The following is a 14,633-nucleotide window of genomic DNA, read 5'->3' as shown; positions in this document are numbered from 1 at the left end:
GAGAAAAACAAATACCGTAGGCTAACACATATATATGTAATCTAAAAACAAAAACAAAAAATGATCATGAAGAACCTAGGGGCAAGACGAGAATAAAGACGCAGACCTACTAGAGAATGGACTTGAGGACACGGGGAGGGGGAAGGGTAAGCTGGGATGTAGTGAGAGAGTGGCATGGACATATATACACTACCAAATGTAAAATAGATAGCTAGTGGGAAGCAGCCGCATAGCACAGGGAGATCAGCTCGGTGCTTTGTGACCACCTAGAGGGGTGGGATAGGGAGGGTTGGAGGGAGGGAGATGCAAGAGGGAGGAGATATGGGGACATATGTATATGTATAACTGACTCACTTTGTTATAAAGCAGAAACTAACACACCATTGTAAAGCAATTATACTCCAATAAAGATGTTAAAAAATAATAATAATGAACAAATTCTGTTAATGGGTATGAAGTTTCTATTGGGCATAGCAAAAGTGTTTTTAAATTGATTATAGTGATGGTTGCCTAACTGTGCATATGTTAAAAGCCATAAATGGTACACTTTAAAAGCAAGAATTGTGTGGTACATGAATATTATCTTTAAAAACTGTTATGTTAAAAACAACAACAACAACTCTGGATTTGCTAATGACAGTCATAAATGACCTCAGCGAGAGCAGCTGAGTAGTGGTAGGGGTTGAAGCCAGACTGAAGAAGGTCAAGAAACAAATGGAAGATGAGGAAGTAGGCAACAAACATCACCTGCCCTTTCAAGATGTTCTGACAAAGGAGATAAAGGAGTTCTAGAAAGGGGAAGGTTTACAGGGACTGTGATGTTTTAAAAAGGAAAAAGAGAGAAAATCCAGTAGAGAGAAAATGTTGGAGCCCATGGAAACTTCAGTTTCAAACACTGGAAGAAGATCTATCTTCTCTGAAAAAATATTTCTTCCTAATATCTGTCTAAATATGACCTTTTCTCCCCTAAGATAATGTGGTGGCTTTCTCCAAGAGTTCCCATCATTTACATTTTACCAATTACTCCTTATTAGTCAGGATTCAGGTAATAGAAAGTATCACATTGCAAGAAATATAGCCTCCAAGGATTATAATTTAATCTTTATGTAATCCTTATTCTTTTATATCAAGAATTGGACTTTAATACTGAGGACGTAAAATGACAGCATCTCTCAAAAATGTTAAATTTTTAGTCAGCCAAAAATAGGACTAAGGCCATCAATATGGAAGGATGTAAAACTGTGGTTATTTTCAAATCAATAGATAAACTTTTTCCCCTAATATCTGAGCCTAAATAACCATTTTAGAACTCTGGAACATATCCATGGATCATTCCAATTTACCTATTCCCTAGAATTTAAAACTATCCAGTAATGGCCTTTTACCAAAACTTAATTTCTGGGTTCATTATTTTCCAAGACTGAGTCCTCCTGTGGTAGTTCTAAAATCTTTGTTATTTTTCTGAATGCTTAAATTCAATTCCAGCTGAAAGCTCTTGATAAAAATCCCTGATATTGGTCTTCCCTGGTGGTGCAGTGGTTAAGAATCCGCCTGCCAATGCAGGGGACACGGGTTCGAGCCCCGGTCCAGGAAGATCCCACATGCTGCGGAGCAACTAAGCCCGCGAGCCACAACTACTGAAGCCCGCGCACCTAGAGCCCGCGCTCCACAACAATAGAAGCCACCACAATGAGAAGCCGGCACACCGTAACAAAGAGTAGCCCCCACTTGCCGCAACAAGAGAAAGCCTGCACGCAGCAACGAAGACCCAATGCAGCCAAAAATAAATAAATAAAAATTTTTTAAAAATCCCTCATGTTAATAAAGAGTTGGTGGTGGAAACTATAGTAATGTGTTATCTTTATTAATTTTCCTATTTCTAGGCCGTAAATTATATCCTGATGGGTGCTCTGATGCAGGGAAATACCATTCAGAAATGTAACAGAACAGTAGTACCATAGGGAACTGGTTCAGATATGACCCTTTTGAAAAGGAAGAACGTCTAACCTCGGCAATTATTCATTGTAGGCAGCCTTCTTGCCATATCTCGTTTTCATCAGCTGGAAGCTCAATAATGTTAGTTTCAGCTGAACAATTTATATATGGATAGAACACTTTTTTAATCATGGTAGAAGACAATTGTTAACCTTCCTGATATAGAAACGTTGGCACAGAAGCCAGAAGTTATATGGTCCAGAAATAATTTTGCTACAAAATATATGTAGCTTCTGATGCAGTGTTATGTCATCATTCTGCCCTTAGCCATCCTGACTCATTCTTTGCATTGGTGTTCACATTGAATTAATATAAATTCAAGACAAAAATCTCTCCATATCACCTTAGGAATGCTGGCTCATTAATTTTTTTGCTGTGTTAATAGTCCCTTATAATTCAACTTTACTAATGCATGTAACATTCATTTTAAACAATAGTAGCTTTATTTACAGGAGAAACACTAAGAGGAGATTTGACATAGTAGTTAAGAACACATACCCCAGGGCCACACAGAAATCTGCTGTTACCCTCATACCCATTCCTTTATAATGTGCATTTGGCTCCCGAGTATGTGCTCTTACCCACTGTATTAAATGTGCATTTGAATCCCAGCTCCGCCATTTAATAGCTTTAGAATTTGGGCACGTAATTTGACTGCTCTGTGCCTCATTTTTTTCATGAGTAAAATGGGAGTAACAGCATTTCATAGGCCTGCAATGGGAATTAAATGAATTACTCCATATCAAGTGCTCCAGAACAGTGCTGGGTACATACAACATCCTCAGTAAACGCTAGCCACTGTTATTAGTTCTTATTTTAAATTAACTAAGAAAATAATTCACAATATAAAATTTGAACCTAAATATTGCATACAGTGTTAGGAAATCCGATAGTGCTTGAGGAAACTCTCGCAAGCTGAACGAGCACTGGCGTATCATGGAGAACCAGGGGAGGTTCAAGTCTGAAGTGCAGGAGCAGGTCTTGTTTCCAGCCTTACCAACCAGCAGTGTGACTCTGGGCATGGCCTCCTCCTGTCCCATGGAGAGATTCATCTACATAGTCTCTGAAATTACTTCCAGCCTCAAACAGTCTATTCCTTGAATTCACATTTTTTGTGTTCGGTCAGCTAAGTAGTACTATTTGTATAATCTGAACAGAAACAAATAAATACCTGCAAAATAGTTTTCATAAAGTTAAAAAAAGGTAAAGTAACATAGATAGAGCCCAAAGCCCAAAATATGAATGTGAGTGGCCTTGGCCCTTTAACGCATTTTGTTGTATGAACACCTCAATGAGAATTCCACTAAAGACTGGAGAGGAGAGCCTGTCTAGGATTTTACAACGCACAGTGTTGGGTCCAGCCTAGCCTTCTCAGGGCTGACCACAGGGGACTTCTGGCCTATGACTCCATTTCTAATCCTGATATTCTTATATTGACAACATGATAGCCCATAAATAGCTTCTCAGGAAAAAGCAAAATTGATCGCACATCATTTCAAATAAAATTAGGATAAAGACTTGATTTCTAAGACTCCTGGACTTCTGGAAAACTTTTTTTAACTGAGATGACTGAAATAAAAACTCCTGAAAAATAACGGAATGATGGTGTTTTATACACATTTATTTTAAAGCATAATATATAAGAAAAAGTAGAGTGGCTCACAAAGCATTTGATAAAAAATAGCTTTAAGTACAAATTTTAATCTCTAAAGTCTCTACCAAGGATAGGTATATACACTTTTAGTCATAAAAGTGCAATTTTAAAGGCAGATTTCAGACTTCTTAAGCTACATGATAGCTAATGGCCAGGACATTAAAAATGTGCATTTATAAAAATTTGAGGAAATTCATGAAAACGTTTTGTAAACATTATAAACAAACATCTACCATATAATGTGGGAGGTTTCATAATCTGCTTACAAATGCTTAAATCCTGTCTTTTATAACATTATCTTATAAAGTTATTATTATAAAGTTTTAAACATTCTGGTTTAGATTTCCTTATGTCACCTTCACTAATACCAAGCACAGGTCTGTACTACACATATATATACATTACTTTTTCCCTTGCATAATGTTCCTCCCTAAGAATATCTTTAGTCTGAGGAAAACTCAGAGCATAGCAAAATGCTGCTTTAACTGCTTAATTAAATGTTGAGTGTCCACGTGATCCGGAAATGCTGCTTCAGACTTTTGAGCAGCAATGTAGCTCCTCTGTAGATCTCCCATCTGTAAGAAAGACCAGACCAGAATAAGACCACAGAATGAGAACCAGAAAAAAAAAAAAAAAAGACATAGTATCTGCACAATGTAGAAACCCAAGGTGAATTGCTTGATTGTGCTACTTTGATTTAAAATTTTTTTCACCTAGATTACAACTCAATCTTGAAAAAACATGAGAAAAGTAAAATAACCAATTAATAATTTCTGCTCTATTACAGTTGTCTAGTTATGAATTCATAAACCTGTGTTTTCTTTTCCTGTCACTGATGGTTATCATAAAAATAAACTGATGTCTACATGCTAGAACAGCCAGCTCGGTAAGAAAACTATTTGTAATGTACCACAGACAATGACATATTTTGATTAGGGTATTATCTTTTAGACAGAAAATTCAAGTAAAAACTATTGTATTTAAGATACAATAACATGCTCTGGGAGCTTTTAAATGGTTGCTAACACAGTAATGTTGGGCAGATAACCTGGTTTTAAAAGTTTATAAAGGACATATCTGATTTTCTTTTCTTTTCTTTTTTTTTGCGGTACGCGGGCCTCTCACTGCTGTGGCCTCTCCCATAGCGGAGCACAGGCTCCGGACACGCAGGCTCAGCGGCCATGGCTCACGGGCTTAGCCGCTCTGCGGCATGTGGGATCCTCCCGGACCGGGGCATGAACCCGTGTCCCCTGCATCGGCAGGCGGACTCTCAACCACTGTGCCACCAGGGAAGCCCAACATATCTGATTTTCAATAAACTTTGTGTTAAAGTCCAGTCCCCAAGGAAAACACACACAGTAACCAAATCCATCTGAATGTATTTTGATTCATGTATACATTTCTACAAAGAGAAAGCTTTTTAGTGTGTACACACCAAAAAAAACCAAAACAAATCTAGATCATTCACTTCTTGTAGTTTTTTGGTAACATGCATATGAATTAAAAACGTAAGTTTCCTTTTTTAAATCATAGCATTTCTTTTCAACATGCAATTTTCTCTTATGGAAATGTAGCCTTTGGCTTAAAGAAATATTTCATTTGCATTATATATTATTAAAATGTAATAATAGTCCTGAAAGAAAGTAATCAAGGCTTCTTTGTGGTTTAACTAAGTGGCAGCACAGTGCAGTGGAAAATATGTGGGAATCCTTGGGAGCTGGGCATGAATTCTGCCATGGGACTCCAGGGAAGTCTTTTAAGTTCCAGAAGCCCTGGGTTCCATTAGAATATAAGCTGCACGAGGTAGAGGTTTCTGTTTTACTCATTGCTAACATCCTCTGTGCCGACAACAGTGCCTGGTACGTAGCAGAGGCTCAACAAATGAAACATCAGTTGTGTGAAAAAATGAGTAGGGGAGGTAAGTGTTACCTACATCGCAGGGTTGTTGAGAGAATTAGCGGTTCAGAGAGCACCTGGAACAGTGGCCAGCACTTAACACACACTCAAAAATGACAACTTATGAATAACAGCTTATTTTATTTTCAAAACAGAAATGAAAGTGCAAATGACTTCACATTCATGCTACGAAAAATGATTTTTATAATGTCTTTTGGTCTATAAAGAGTCTTTACATCAGCAAACATTTTTAGCCATTTCCTTATCCTCAAAACTCACCTTCCATGTTAAAGTAAGGTTTCCAAGTCAAAGTTATTAGATGACTTTTGTTTGTTTCCTCTTATTGTTAAAATGGCACATGATTCCTTTTAGCTCTTGGATGTTAACTGACTTGTAACACAGTATCAATGGTTGCATTTTTCCCATATTGTTCATAGCTAAAACAGCTTTCACTAATATCCCTAATTTTACAGCATCATGCCAGACTTGATGGCAATATGACCTACAAATGATATACAGGATTTCCTTGCTGCAAACGCTAATTACTAAATCCTCCCCAAACCAGGAGTTAATGAATAGTTTTTCAATGATTAAATGTCATATCTGAAAACATAAAATAATTCTTCTGCAATCTATAATGGTGTTAAGTTTAGCTAATATTCAGTGATAAATATACTTAAAGTGTATTAAACTGTCCCTCGAAGTGAAGACATATGTGTACATAATAATTAAGTGTTGAAAAAAATAATCTCTCAGGAAGTTATGGGTAGAATGTCCTTATTTAACTGCACATTGTTTTAAAAGCAAGAAATAAAAACAAACAGGTCAGATGATAAATTGACAAAGAAAGAGAATACCTTATCAGAAACTGTTGCAAAATTAAAATGCGGCTCATACATGTGGGGTGCTAAAGATGAAGCAGTTTGTAACAGTGCTCTTGCCTGTGTTAAAAAAAAAAGGAAAGAAAAGAGAAACCAAAGCTATATGAGCATATATTAGTACTGTATTTGTGATTTTTTTTGTTTATTTTGGTAAAAGAATACTTTACCCAGGATAGGGCTTTAATAAACATAACCCTGTAATAAATAAGATGAATTCCTCATGAAATACAACTTACTGATAACCAGGAACTACCTATATCTTGCCAAAATTATATTAATAATAAAATGCTTCAAAATATGGAAAAAATGATGGAATCCAAAAGTTATGTGAGAAACACTGATCTTACAAAGTTTATATTTCAGTATGATGTACAACTGAAAAATAATGCTCTCAATGCTAAAAAGTCTTATTAATCTAGTTTCTGTTGATGTTGATTGATTCAGTAGGCTTCTAATTACCTGTTCTCTAATGCAACAACAAAAACCACCAAAAAACCACTGTAAATTCAATCCCCAATTTCTGTGCTGGATGACACTGAGCAAGCATTTATTATACTGCTGACCTGAAAATGACAACTGAAGGCGACTGAAAATGACAAGCTTTCTGTTCTCTAAAGTACTCAAAAGACAAAATTCACATCGTTTTTTTGTCCCCTCTAGACTCAAAGGATCACACATTGCAGAGACCACTGAGAGACACGAGATGCCCGTACACTCATTGTTAAGATCACAAACTCAGCATTCCACGCTGCCGAACAGCCTTTCAACTTGTAGCCAATCTTCTATGTATGACCCTGAGGACAAATTCTTATATCTTTTTTTAATGGAAAATAAATAATAGTTTAAATAGGATAGGATATTAAATTTTGTTTTATGATTTGCTATTTTTTTTTAAATTGAGCTATAATTTTTAATAATAATGAAACCTTTCACCAAAACATTTCAAATCAATTGTATGCTGGAAAAACTACAGTAAGTAGGAGGGAAAGAAAATCACCAACATGGAAACAGAGAAAATCATAAAGAACACTTGCTTCAAATGGACACAGGCAAAGTTCTATGACAGAACAAGTTCCCAGTTTAGAGTAGTTAGTTTTTGTTTAAAAAATACAAATCCATCTTATTTACTTTGGGAAAATTTTGTGAAACAAAGGCAGCATCCAGTGATGTTTCTTTGCTTGTTTTATTAAGTTTATCAACGTGCTTAGGAGACCAGGCTGGAGGTTAACATCCTGGCGTGCTGCTCACTACGTCTGTGACCTTGGGTAGTTACTTACCCTCCTCTAGTCTGTTTCTTCATCTGTAAAACAGAGAATGTAATATCTATCGATGTTGATTGCCATTAATATTGTATGAGTGTATTCAGCATTTTAAACTTCTTGTTATGTAAATAATAACAGTAATAATAATAAAATTTATTAAGCATCTATCATGTGCTTTTACTACGCCAAGGGCTTTGCATGCACAACCTGCTCATCTTCACAAGCACACCTTCGGGTCAGTACTGTCATTACCCTATTTTATTTATCATCCACTCATTCCACCAATACTAAGCACCTACCGAGTGTCAGGCAATGTTTTCGAGACTGAAAATATAGCAGTTAGAAGACACAGAAGGCCCCTGCTTTCATGCAGCTAGCATTCTACATTTTACATATAAAGATGAAAATATCTGGTAAAATGATAAGTATTGTGAAGAAAAAAATAGTAGGAGATGTGATAGCACCTGAGGGCTCCTTTAGACTGATGTTCAAGCAGGTCTTTCTAAAAAGGCGGTAATTAAGCTAAGACCTGAATGATAAAAAGAAAAGAGTCATTTCAGGATCTGAAAGTATTTTCCAAAGGCACTACAGTAAGAACAGGCACTGCCCAGCAGCAAGCAGCTAATGTTTCTGGAGGTCAGTAGTGAAGGAGTAGTGGCAAAAGATACAGTCTGGCGGGACCCAGAGGCTAGATGAGGTGGGGCCCCGTAGGCTAAGGTTTGAAGTTCAAATTTTATTCCAAGTGCAGGGAGAAGCCTTTGGAGGATGCTAAGCAACGTAGTAATAAATAATCTTGTGTTTTGAAAATATCCTCTAGGCCAGCGGTCCCCAACCTTTTTGGCACCAGGGACCGGTTTCGTGAAAGACAGGTTTTCCACGGGCGGGGGTGAGGGAGGGGGGCACGGTTCAGATGGAGATGGGGAGTGACGCGGGGCGGCAGATGAAGCTTCCACTCGCTCGCCCGCCGCTCGCCTCCTGCTGTGCCGCCCAGGTCCTAACAGGCTTCAGCCCAGGGGTTGGGGACCCCTGCTCTGGGCTGCTCTGAGGGAGATGTACTATAGGGTGCTACTCCTTGCTGATGGAAGTGGAAACAAAAGCAAGAGCTAGGAGACCCTTGTAGTCACCCAGGCAGGAGATGAGAGCAGCTTGGAGAAGGGGGCCGGGAGGGGAGGACTGAAGAGGTGGGGGTAGAACTGACAGGGCTCACTGGACAGCACGGAGGCAAAGGGTGGCAGGGAAGGCACTCAGAAAAGACAGGTTTCGAGGGTGGGTCCTAGGATTTTGGCTTGAGCAGCTGGATGGCGGATGTGGGGCGGTGTGAGTGGTGGAACAGTTCACGAAGATAGGGAAGCCTGGGGAGGTGCAGATTTGTCCTAATAAAATCAAGTGCTCTACTTTGGATACTGAAAGGTTAAGTAACTTGTCCAAGGTCACACTGCTAACACGTGACAGAGCTGGGATCAAACCCAGGCCAGTCAGAATCCAGAGCTCATTTTAAAATTATAACGTAAAGAGAGCTGCACGTGACAGCTTTTCTTTGAAGAAAGAAGACTGTCCACAGTAACCCAGTAGTTCACTGACCTGTTCGACATGGCCCTTCCGCATCTCCAGCACGGCCAGGTTGTTGTAGGCCTCTGCGTGGTTATTGTTGTTGACCAGAGCCAGCCTGAAGCACTGATGGGCCAGATTTGTATCTCCTATTCCCTACAAAAGAAAAGCACAAACTCGTACACACAAATCCATTCACTTCCCCCGCCACCTCCGTCCTCCTTTCCTCATACAAATCTTGTGGCCACCACAGAATAAACAACATAGTATCAACGCAGGAGTCAAGTGTGAATTGTACATAAGAGGATTTAACCTAAGAAGATAAAATGAGCTGCAGTGACCCCTAGCAATCTCCAAATTGCTACAAAGGCTGTAACCAAACCTGGATTTCCAATATCTGAAAACTTCTTCAAACTAACATGTGGCTATCTTCTCTATTACAGAAATTATATTACAGAAAAAACATACCACAGCTACATGTCCCAAGTTGTACCAGACATCAGCTATCTCTTCTTCATTTTCAGCCAGAGAAAGGGCACGTTCAAATGAGGTCAGAGTCATATCATACTGCTGGGCATAGAAGCAACAGAGCCCCAAGTTGTTAAAAAGCTGGCAGTTATAGACACCCATCTGCAGGAGTCGCCTTTTGGAAAAAGAGCACACATAGTTTGGTGTCAGACCAACTTTATAAATATTAAGACATATTTTTTACAAAGTTAGAAATGAATTCACTTTATAATTTTTAATACCCTCCAAAGAACATAAAGTATTATAGTAAATGAAAAATATTTTAGAGCAAATACAAAAGCATGTCTTTTGTAATGGTACTAGTCATAGGAAATGCATCCAGAGGCAAGGTCAGAAATAACTTACATCACTTTTTTTTTCCCCAAAAGCTTTGTTAGAGAGTCAAAATAATCAATAAATAGTCACATAAAGTAAAACCCACACATTTTTGCCTCATACAGCTTTGGTGCTTGTAGGTAAATTTCTAAGAGCTTCTAGTCAATTTGAGGCCTGTGTTTAGCATTTACCGCCAAGTTTTCAGCTGAGTTGGATGCTGTTTTTGGTTATTTGTATTGTGTGGTTTAGCTGCATCTAATGACCTCCGATGAGCTTCTACTCAGGAAGACAAGATTGTCAGAGGATCCTCATGTTATCCACTTAGCTTTCACACTGCAGCTCAAGAACCTCATTTTGCTTCTATGTGTCATTAATCCCAAAGGATGAGAGTTCAAATAAGCATATGAAAATCACCCCAGCTGCCCCAAGGAACCCATGAGCCACTGTGGGGGTAGGCGAGTGGAGTCAGCTGTATGTGCACAGGCTACATTCATCTTATTGTTTTATGCTTCAACATGTATTTGGAAAGAACTCTTGTCAGCTGCCAGTTATCTCCTTGTATACTACCCAGGGGCTAAAGAGGAAATCATAATTAAAAAATTAATTTCAGGAACCATCTATAGGATAAAATAAGTACGTGTTCAAAGAACCAGTGAGAATAATTTGTTTAGATTTTGAAAAAATATTTGGACAAGAGTTGACAATACTTCACAAAACCGGAATCCTGTTTAAGGTCCTCGTCAGGATTAGGGCCTGGGGCCCACTGCTCTTTGCAAATCACATTACTATTTTACCTTCAGGGTCTTGATATTATGTACAGTGGTATTAATGGAGGCAGTGATGTGGAAGTGCTTCTAGGAACTGTTATTGGCGGACAACAAAACGGCCAATTTATACAATGACAAGGTGTTTAAAACTCAGGCAATTATCCAGGTGTGTTTCTGCAAGATGCCAAATACTTGTGCATTTCCAAATTATTAGATATAGCTTTAATATTCATAAAACATCTGGGTGCTTGAATTTTTAGTCTCATATAGACATGGCCTAAACATTATTTCTCTACATTTTCATCCCATGTTTATTACTGTTGCATCACTATTTCATAGGAAAGCAGTTCTACAAATTGAATGTAAAGTGCACCTGTAAAACCGGAGGGCTACTTCTGGTTGATCAGAGTAAAAATGGTTGCTTCCAATGCATGCAATGGCTTCCACATGAGTATTGTCCTGTTTCAAAACCTCTTTGTAGTATTCAGTGGCTGATGAAATATTGTTCATTTCCTATTCTCCATCAAGACAGAAGAGCAATACTGTATTAATATTGGACAAGAGATTATTTTTATTCTGACTGGTTTAGATTATTTTATTCAATTAAATATTTATTAAGAGCCTACCATATGCCAGACTCTGTTCTAGGCCCTGGGGACACAATGTGAACAATAAGATAAAATTACAGTCAGCCCTCCGTATCTGCAGGTTCTGTAACCACGATTTCAACAAGCCACAGATCAAAAATTTTCAGAAAAAAATTCCAGAAAATTCCAAAAAACAAAACTTGAATTTGCTGCACTAGCAAGTATTTATATAGCATTTACATTGTATTTATAGCTAGTTATATAGCATTTACATTGTATTAGGTATTATAAGCAATCTAAAGATGATTTAAAGTATACAGACGGATGTGGGTAGGTTATATGCAAATCCTATGCCATTTTATATAAGGGCCTTGAGCGTCCATGGGTTTTGGCAACCAGGGGTCCTGGAACCAATCCCCCCTGGATACGGAAAGACGGCTGTACTGTCCTCAAGGAGGTTACATCTGGTAGGAAGACAAACAAATGAACAACTATCTAAGAGGAAGTTCTTTCAGTTTTTCACCACTGAGTATGATGTTAGCTGTGGGTCTGTCATATATGGACTTTATTATGTTGAGGTATGTTCCTCTATGCCCATTTTCTTTTTTTTTTTTTTTTGCCGTACGCGGGCTTCTCACTGTTGTGGCCTTTCCCGTTGCGGAGCACAGGCTCCAGACGCGCAGGCTCAGCGGCCATGGCTCACGGGCCCAGCCGCTCCGCGGCATGTGGGATCTTCCCGGACCGGGACACGAACCCGTGTCCCCTGCATCGGCAGGCGGACTCTCAACCACTGCGCCACCAGGGAAGCCCTATGCCCATTTTCTTGAGAGTTTTTTTATCATAAATGGATGCTGAATTTTCTCAAAAGTTTTTTCTGCCATCTATTGAGATGATCATATGGTTTTTAGTATTCAAGCTGTTAATGTGGTGTATCACATTGATTGATTTGCGAATATTGAAAAATCCTTGCATCCCTGGGATAAATCCCACTTGATGATGGTGTGATCCTTTTAAGGTATTGTTGGATTTGGTTTGTTAATATTTTGTTGAAGATTTCTGCATTTCCTCTAAGATCAGGAACAAGACAAGGATGCCCACTCTCACCACTTTTATTCAACATAGAGTTGGAAGTCCTAGCCACAGCAACCAGACAAGAAAAAGAAATAAAAGGAATCCAAATTGGAAAGGAAGAAGTAAAACTGTCACTGTTTGCAGATGACATGAGACTATACATAGAAATTCCTCAAGACACCACCAGAAAACTACTAGAGCTCATCAATGAATTCAGTTACATTACAGAATACAAAATTAATACATAGAAATCTGTTGTATTTCTATACACTAACAACAAACTATCAGAAAGAGAAAGTAAAGAAACATCCCATTTACCATTGCGACAAAAAGAATAAAATACTAGGAATAAACCTATCAAAGGAGGTAAAAGATCTATACTTGGAAAACTATAAGACACTAATGAAAGAAATTGAAGATGACACAAACAGATGGAAAGATATACTATGTTCTTGGATTGGAAAAATCAATACTGTTAAAATGACTATACTACCCAAGGCAATCTACAGGTTTGATGCAATCCCTATCAAAATAGCAATGGCATTTCTCACAGAACTAGAAAAAGTAATTTTAAAATTTGTATGGAGACACAGAAGACCCTGAATAGCCAAAACAATCTTAAGAAAGAAGAACAGAGCTGGAGGAATCATACTTCAGACTATACTACAAAGCTACAGTAATGAAAACAGTATGGTGGACTTCCCTGGTGGCCTAGTGATTGGGATTCTGGGCTTTCACTGTGGTGGCCCGGGTTCAATCCCTGGATCCCTGGTCAGGGAAATCCCGCAAGCTGCATGGTGCAGCCAAAAACAACAACAAACAAACAAAACCAGTATGGTGCTGGCATAAAACCAGACAGACATATAGATCAATGGAACAGAATAGAGAGCCCAGAAATAAAACCAGGTACTTATGGTCAATTAATCTACCACAAAGGAGGCAAGAATATACAATGAAGAAAAGACAGTCTCTTCAATAAGTGGTGCTGAGAAAACTGGACAGTTACATGTAAAAGAATGAAATTAGAACATTTTTTTCACACCATATTCAAAAATAAACTCAAAATGGATTAAAGACCTAAATGTAACACCAGAAACCATAAAACTCCTAGGAGAAAACATAGGCAGAACACTCTTTGACATATATCGTAGCAATATTTTTTTGGATCTGTCTCCTAAAGCAGGGGTCCCCAATCCCCAGGCCATGGACCAGTATCGGTCCGTGGCCTGTTAGGAACTGCTCCACATAGCAGGAGGCGAGCAGTGGGCGAGCGAGCAAAGCTTCATCTGCAGCTCCCCATTGCTCCCCATCACTCGCATTACCACCTGAACCACACCCCCCCGCCCCCATCTGTGGAAAAATTATCTTCCACGAAACTGGTCCCTGGTGCCAAAAAGGTTGGGGGCCGCTGTCCTAAAGCAAAGGAAATTAAAGGAAAAATAAGCAAATGGGAACTAAATAGACTTAAAAGCTTTTGCACAGCAAAGGAAACCACTGACAGAATGAAAAGACAGCCTAATGAATGGGAGAAAATATATGCAACTCATATGACTGATAAATGGTTAGTATCCAAAATATATAAACAGCTCATACGATTCAACATCAAAAAATAAACAACCCAATTAAAAAATGGGCAGAAGACCTGAATTGATATTTTTCCAAAGAGGACATTCAGATGGCCAACATACACATGAAAAGATGCTCAATATCATTAATCATCAAAGAAATGCAAATTAAAGCCACAATGATATATCACCTTACACCTGTCAGAATGGCTGTCATCAAAAAGACCATAACTAACAAATGCTGGCAAGGATGTGGAGAAAAGGGAACCCTCGTATATTGTTGGTCAGAATGCAAATTGGTGCAGCCACAGTGGAAGACAGTACGGTGGTTTCTCAAAAAACTAAAAATACAACTACCATATGACCCAGCAATTCCACTCCTGAGTATATATCTGAAAAAAACAAAAACACTAATTCGAAAAGATTCATGCACCCCAAAGTTCATACAATTGCTAAAATATGGAAATAACCTAAATGTCCATCAATAGATGCATGGATAAAGAAGATGTGATTATACACACACACACACACACACACACACACACACACACACACACACACACA

At 38.4% G+C, this 14,633-nt stretch overlaps 1 protein-coding gene across 1 annotated transcript in view; it reads right to left on the bottom strand.

Moving 5' to 3' along the window:
- Positions 1-1,848: 1,848 nt before the first annotated feature.
- TTC8 (tetratricopeptide repeat domain 8) overlaps positions 1,849-14,633 on the bottom strand; it is a 53,224-nt gene continuing 40,439 nt past the window's right edge. Inside the window, exons 11-15 of the mRNA XM_027120863.1 lie at positions 11,220-11,359; positions 9,705-9,879; positions 9,270-9,392; positions 6,403-6,486; positions 1,849-4,224 (exon numbers count right to left, since the gene is read on the bottom strand). Of these exons, the coding sequence (XP_026976664.1) occupies positions 4,108-4,224; positions 6,403-6,486; positions 9,270-9,392; positions 9,705-9,879; positions 11,220-11,359 (639 nt within the window). The 3' untranslated portion in view covers positions 1,849-4,107. The remainder of the gene's footprint in view (positions 4,225-6,402; positions 6,487-9,269; positions 9,393-9,704; positions 9,880-11,219; positions 11,360-14,633) is intronic.

Source organism: Aethalodelphis obliquidens, unplaced genomic scaffold, assembly GCF_003676395.1.
Source record: "Aethalodelphis obliquidens isolate GAN/ISIS:26980383/991018 unplaced genomic scaffold, ASM367639v1 scaffold21, whole genome shotgun sequence".
Classification (NCBI taxonomy): Eukaryota; Metazoa; Chordata; class Mammalia; order Artiodactyla; family Delphinidae; genus Aethalodelphis; species Aethalodelphis obliquidens.
The sequence above is the reverse complement of the archived record's forward strand: the minus strand, read 5'-3'. Positions and strand labels throughout refer to the sequence as shown.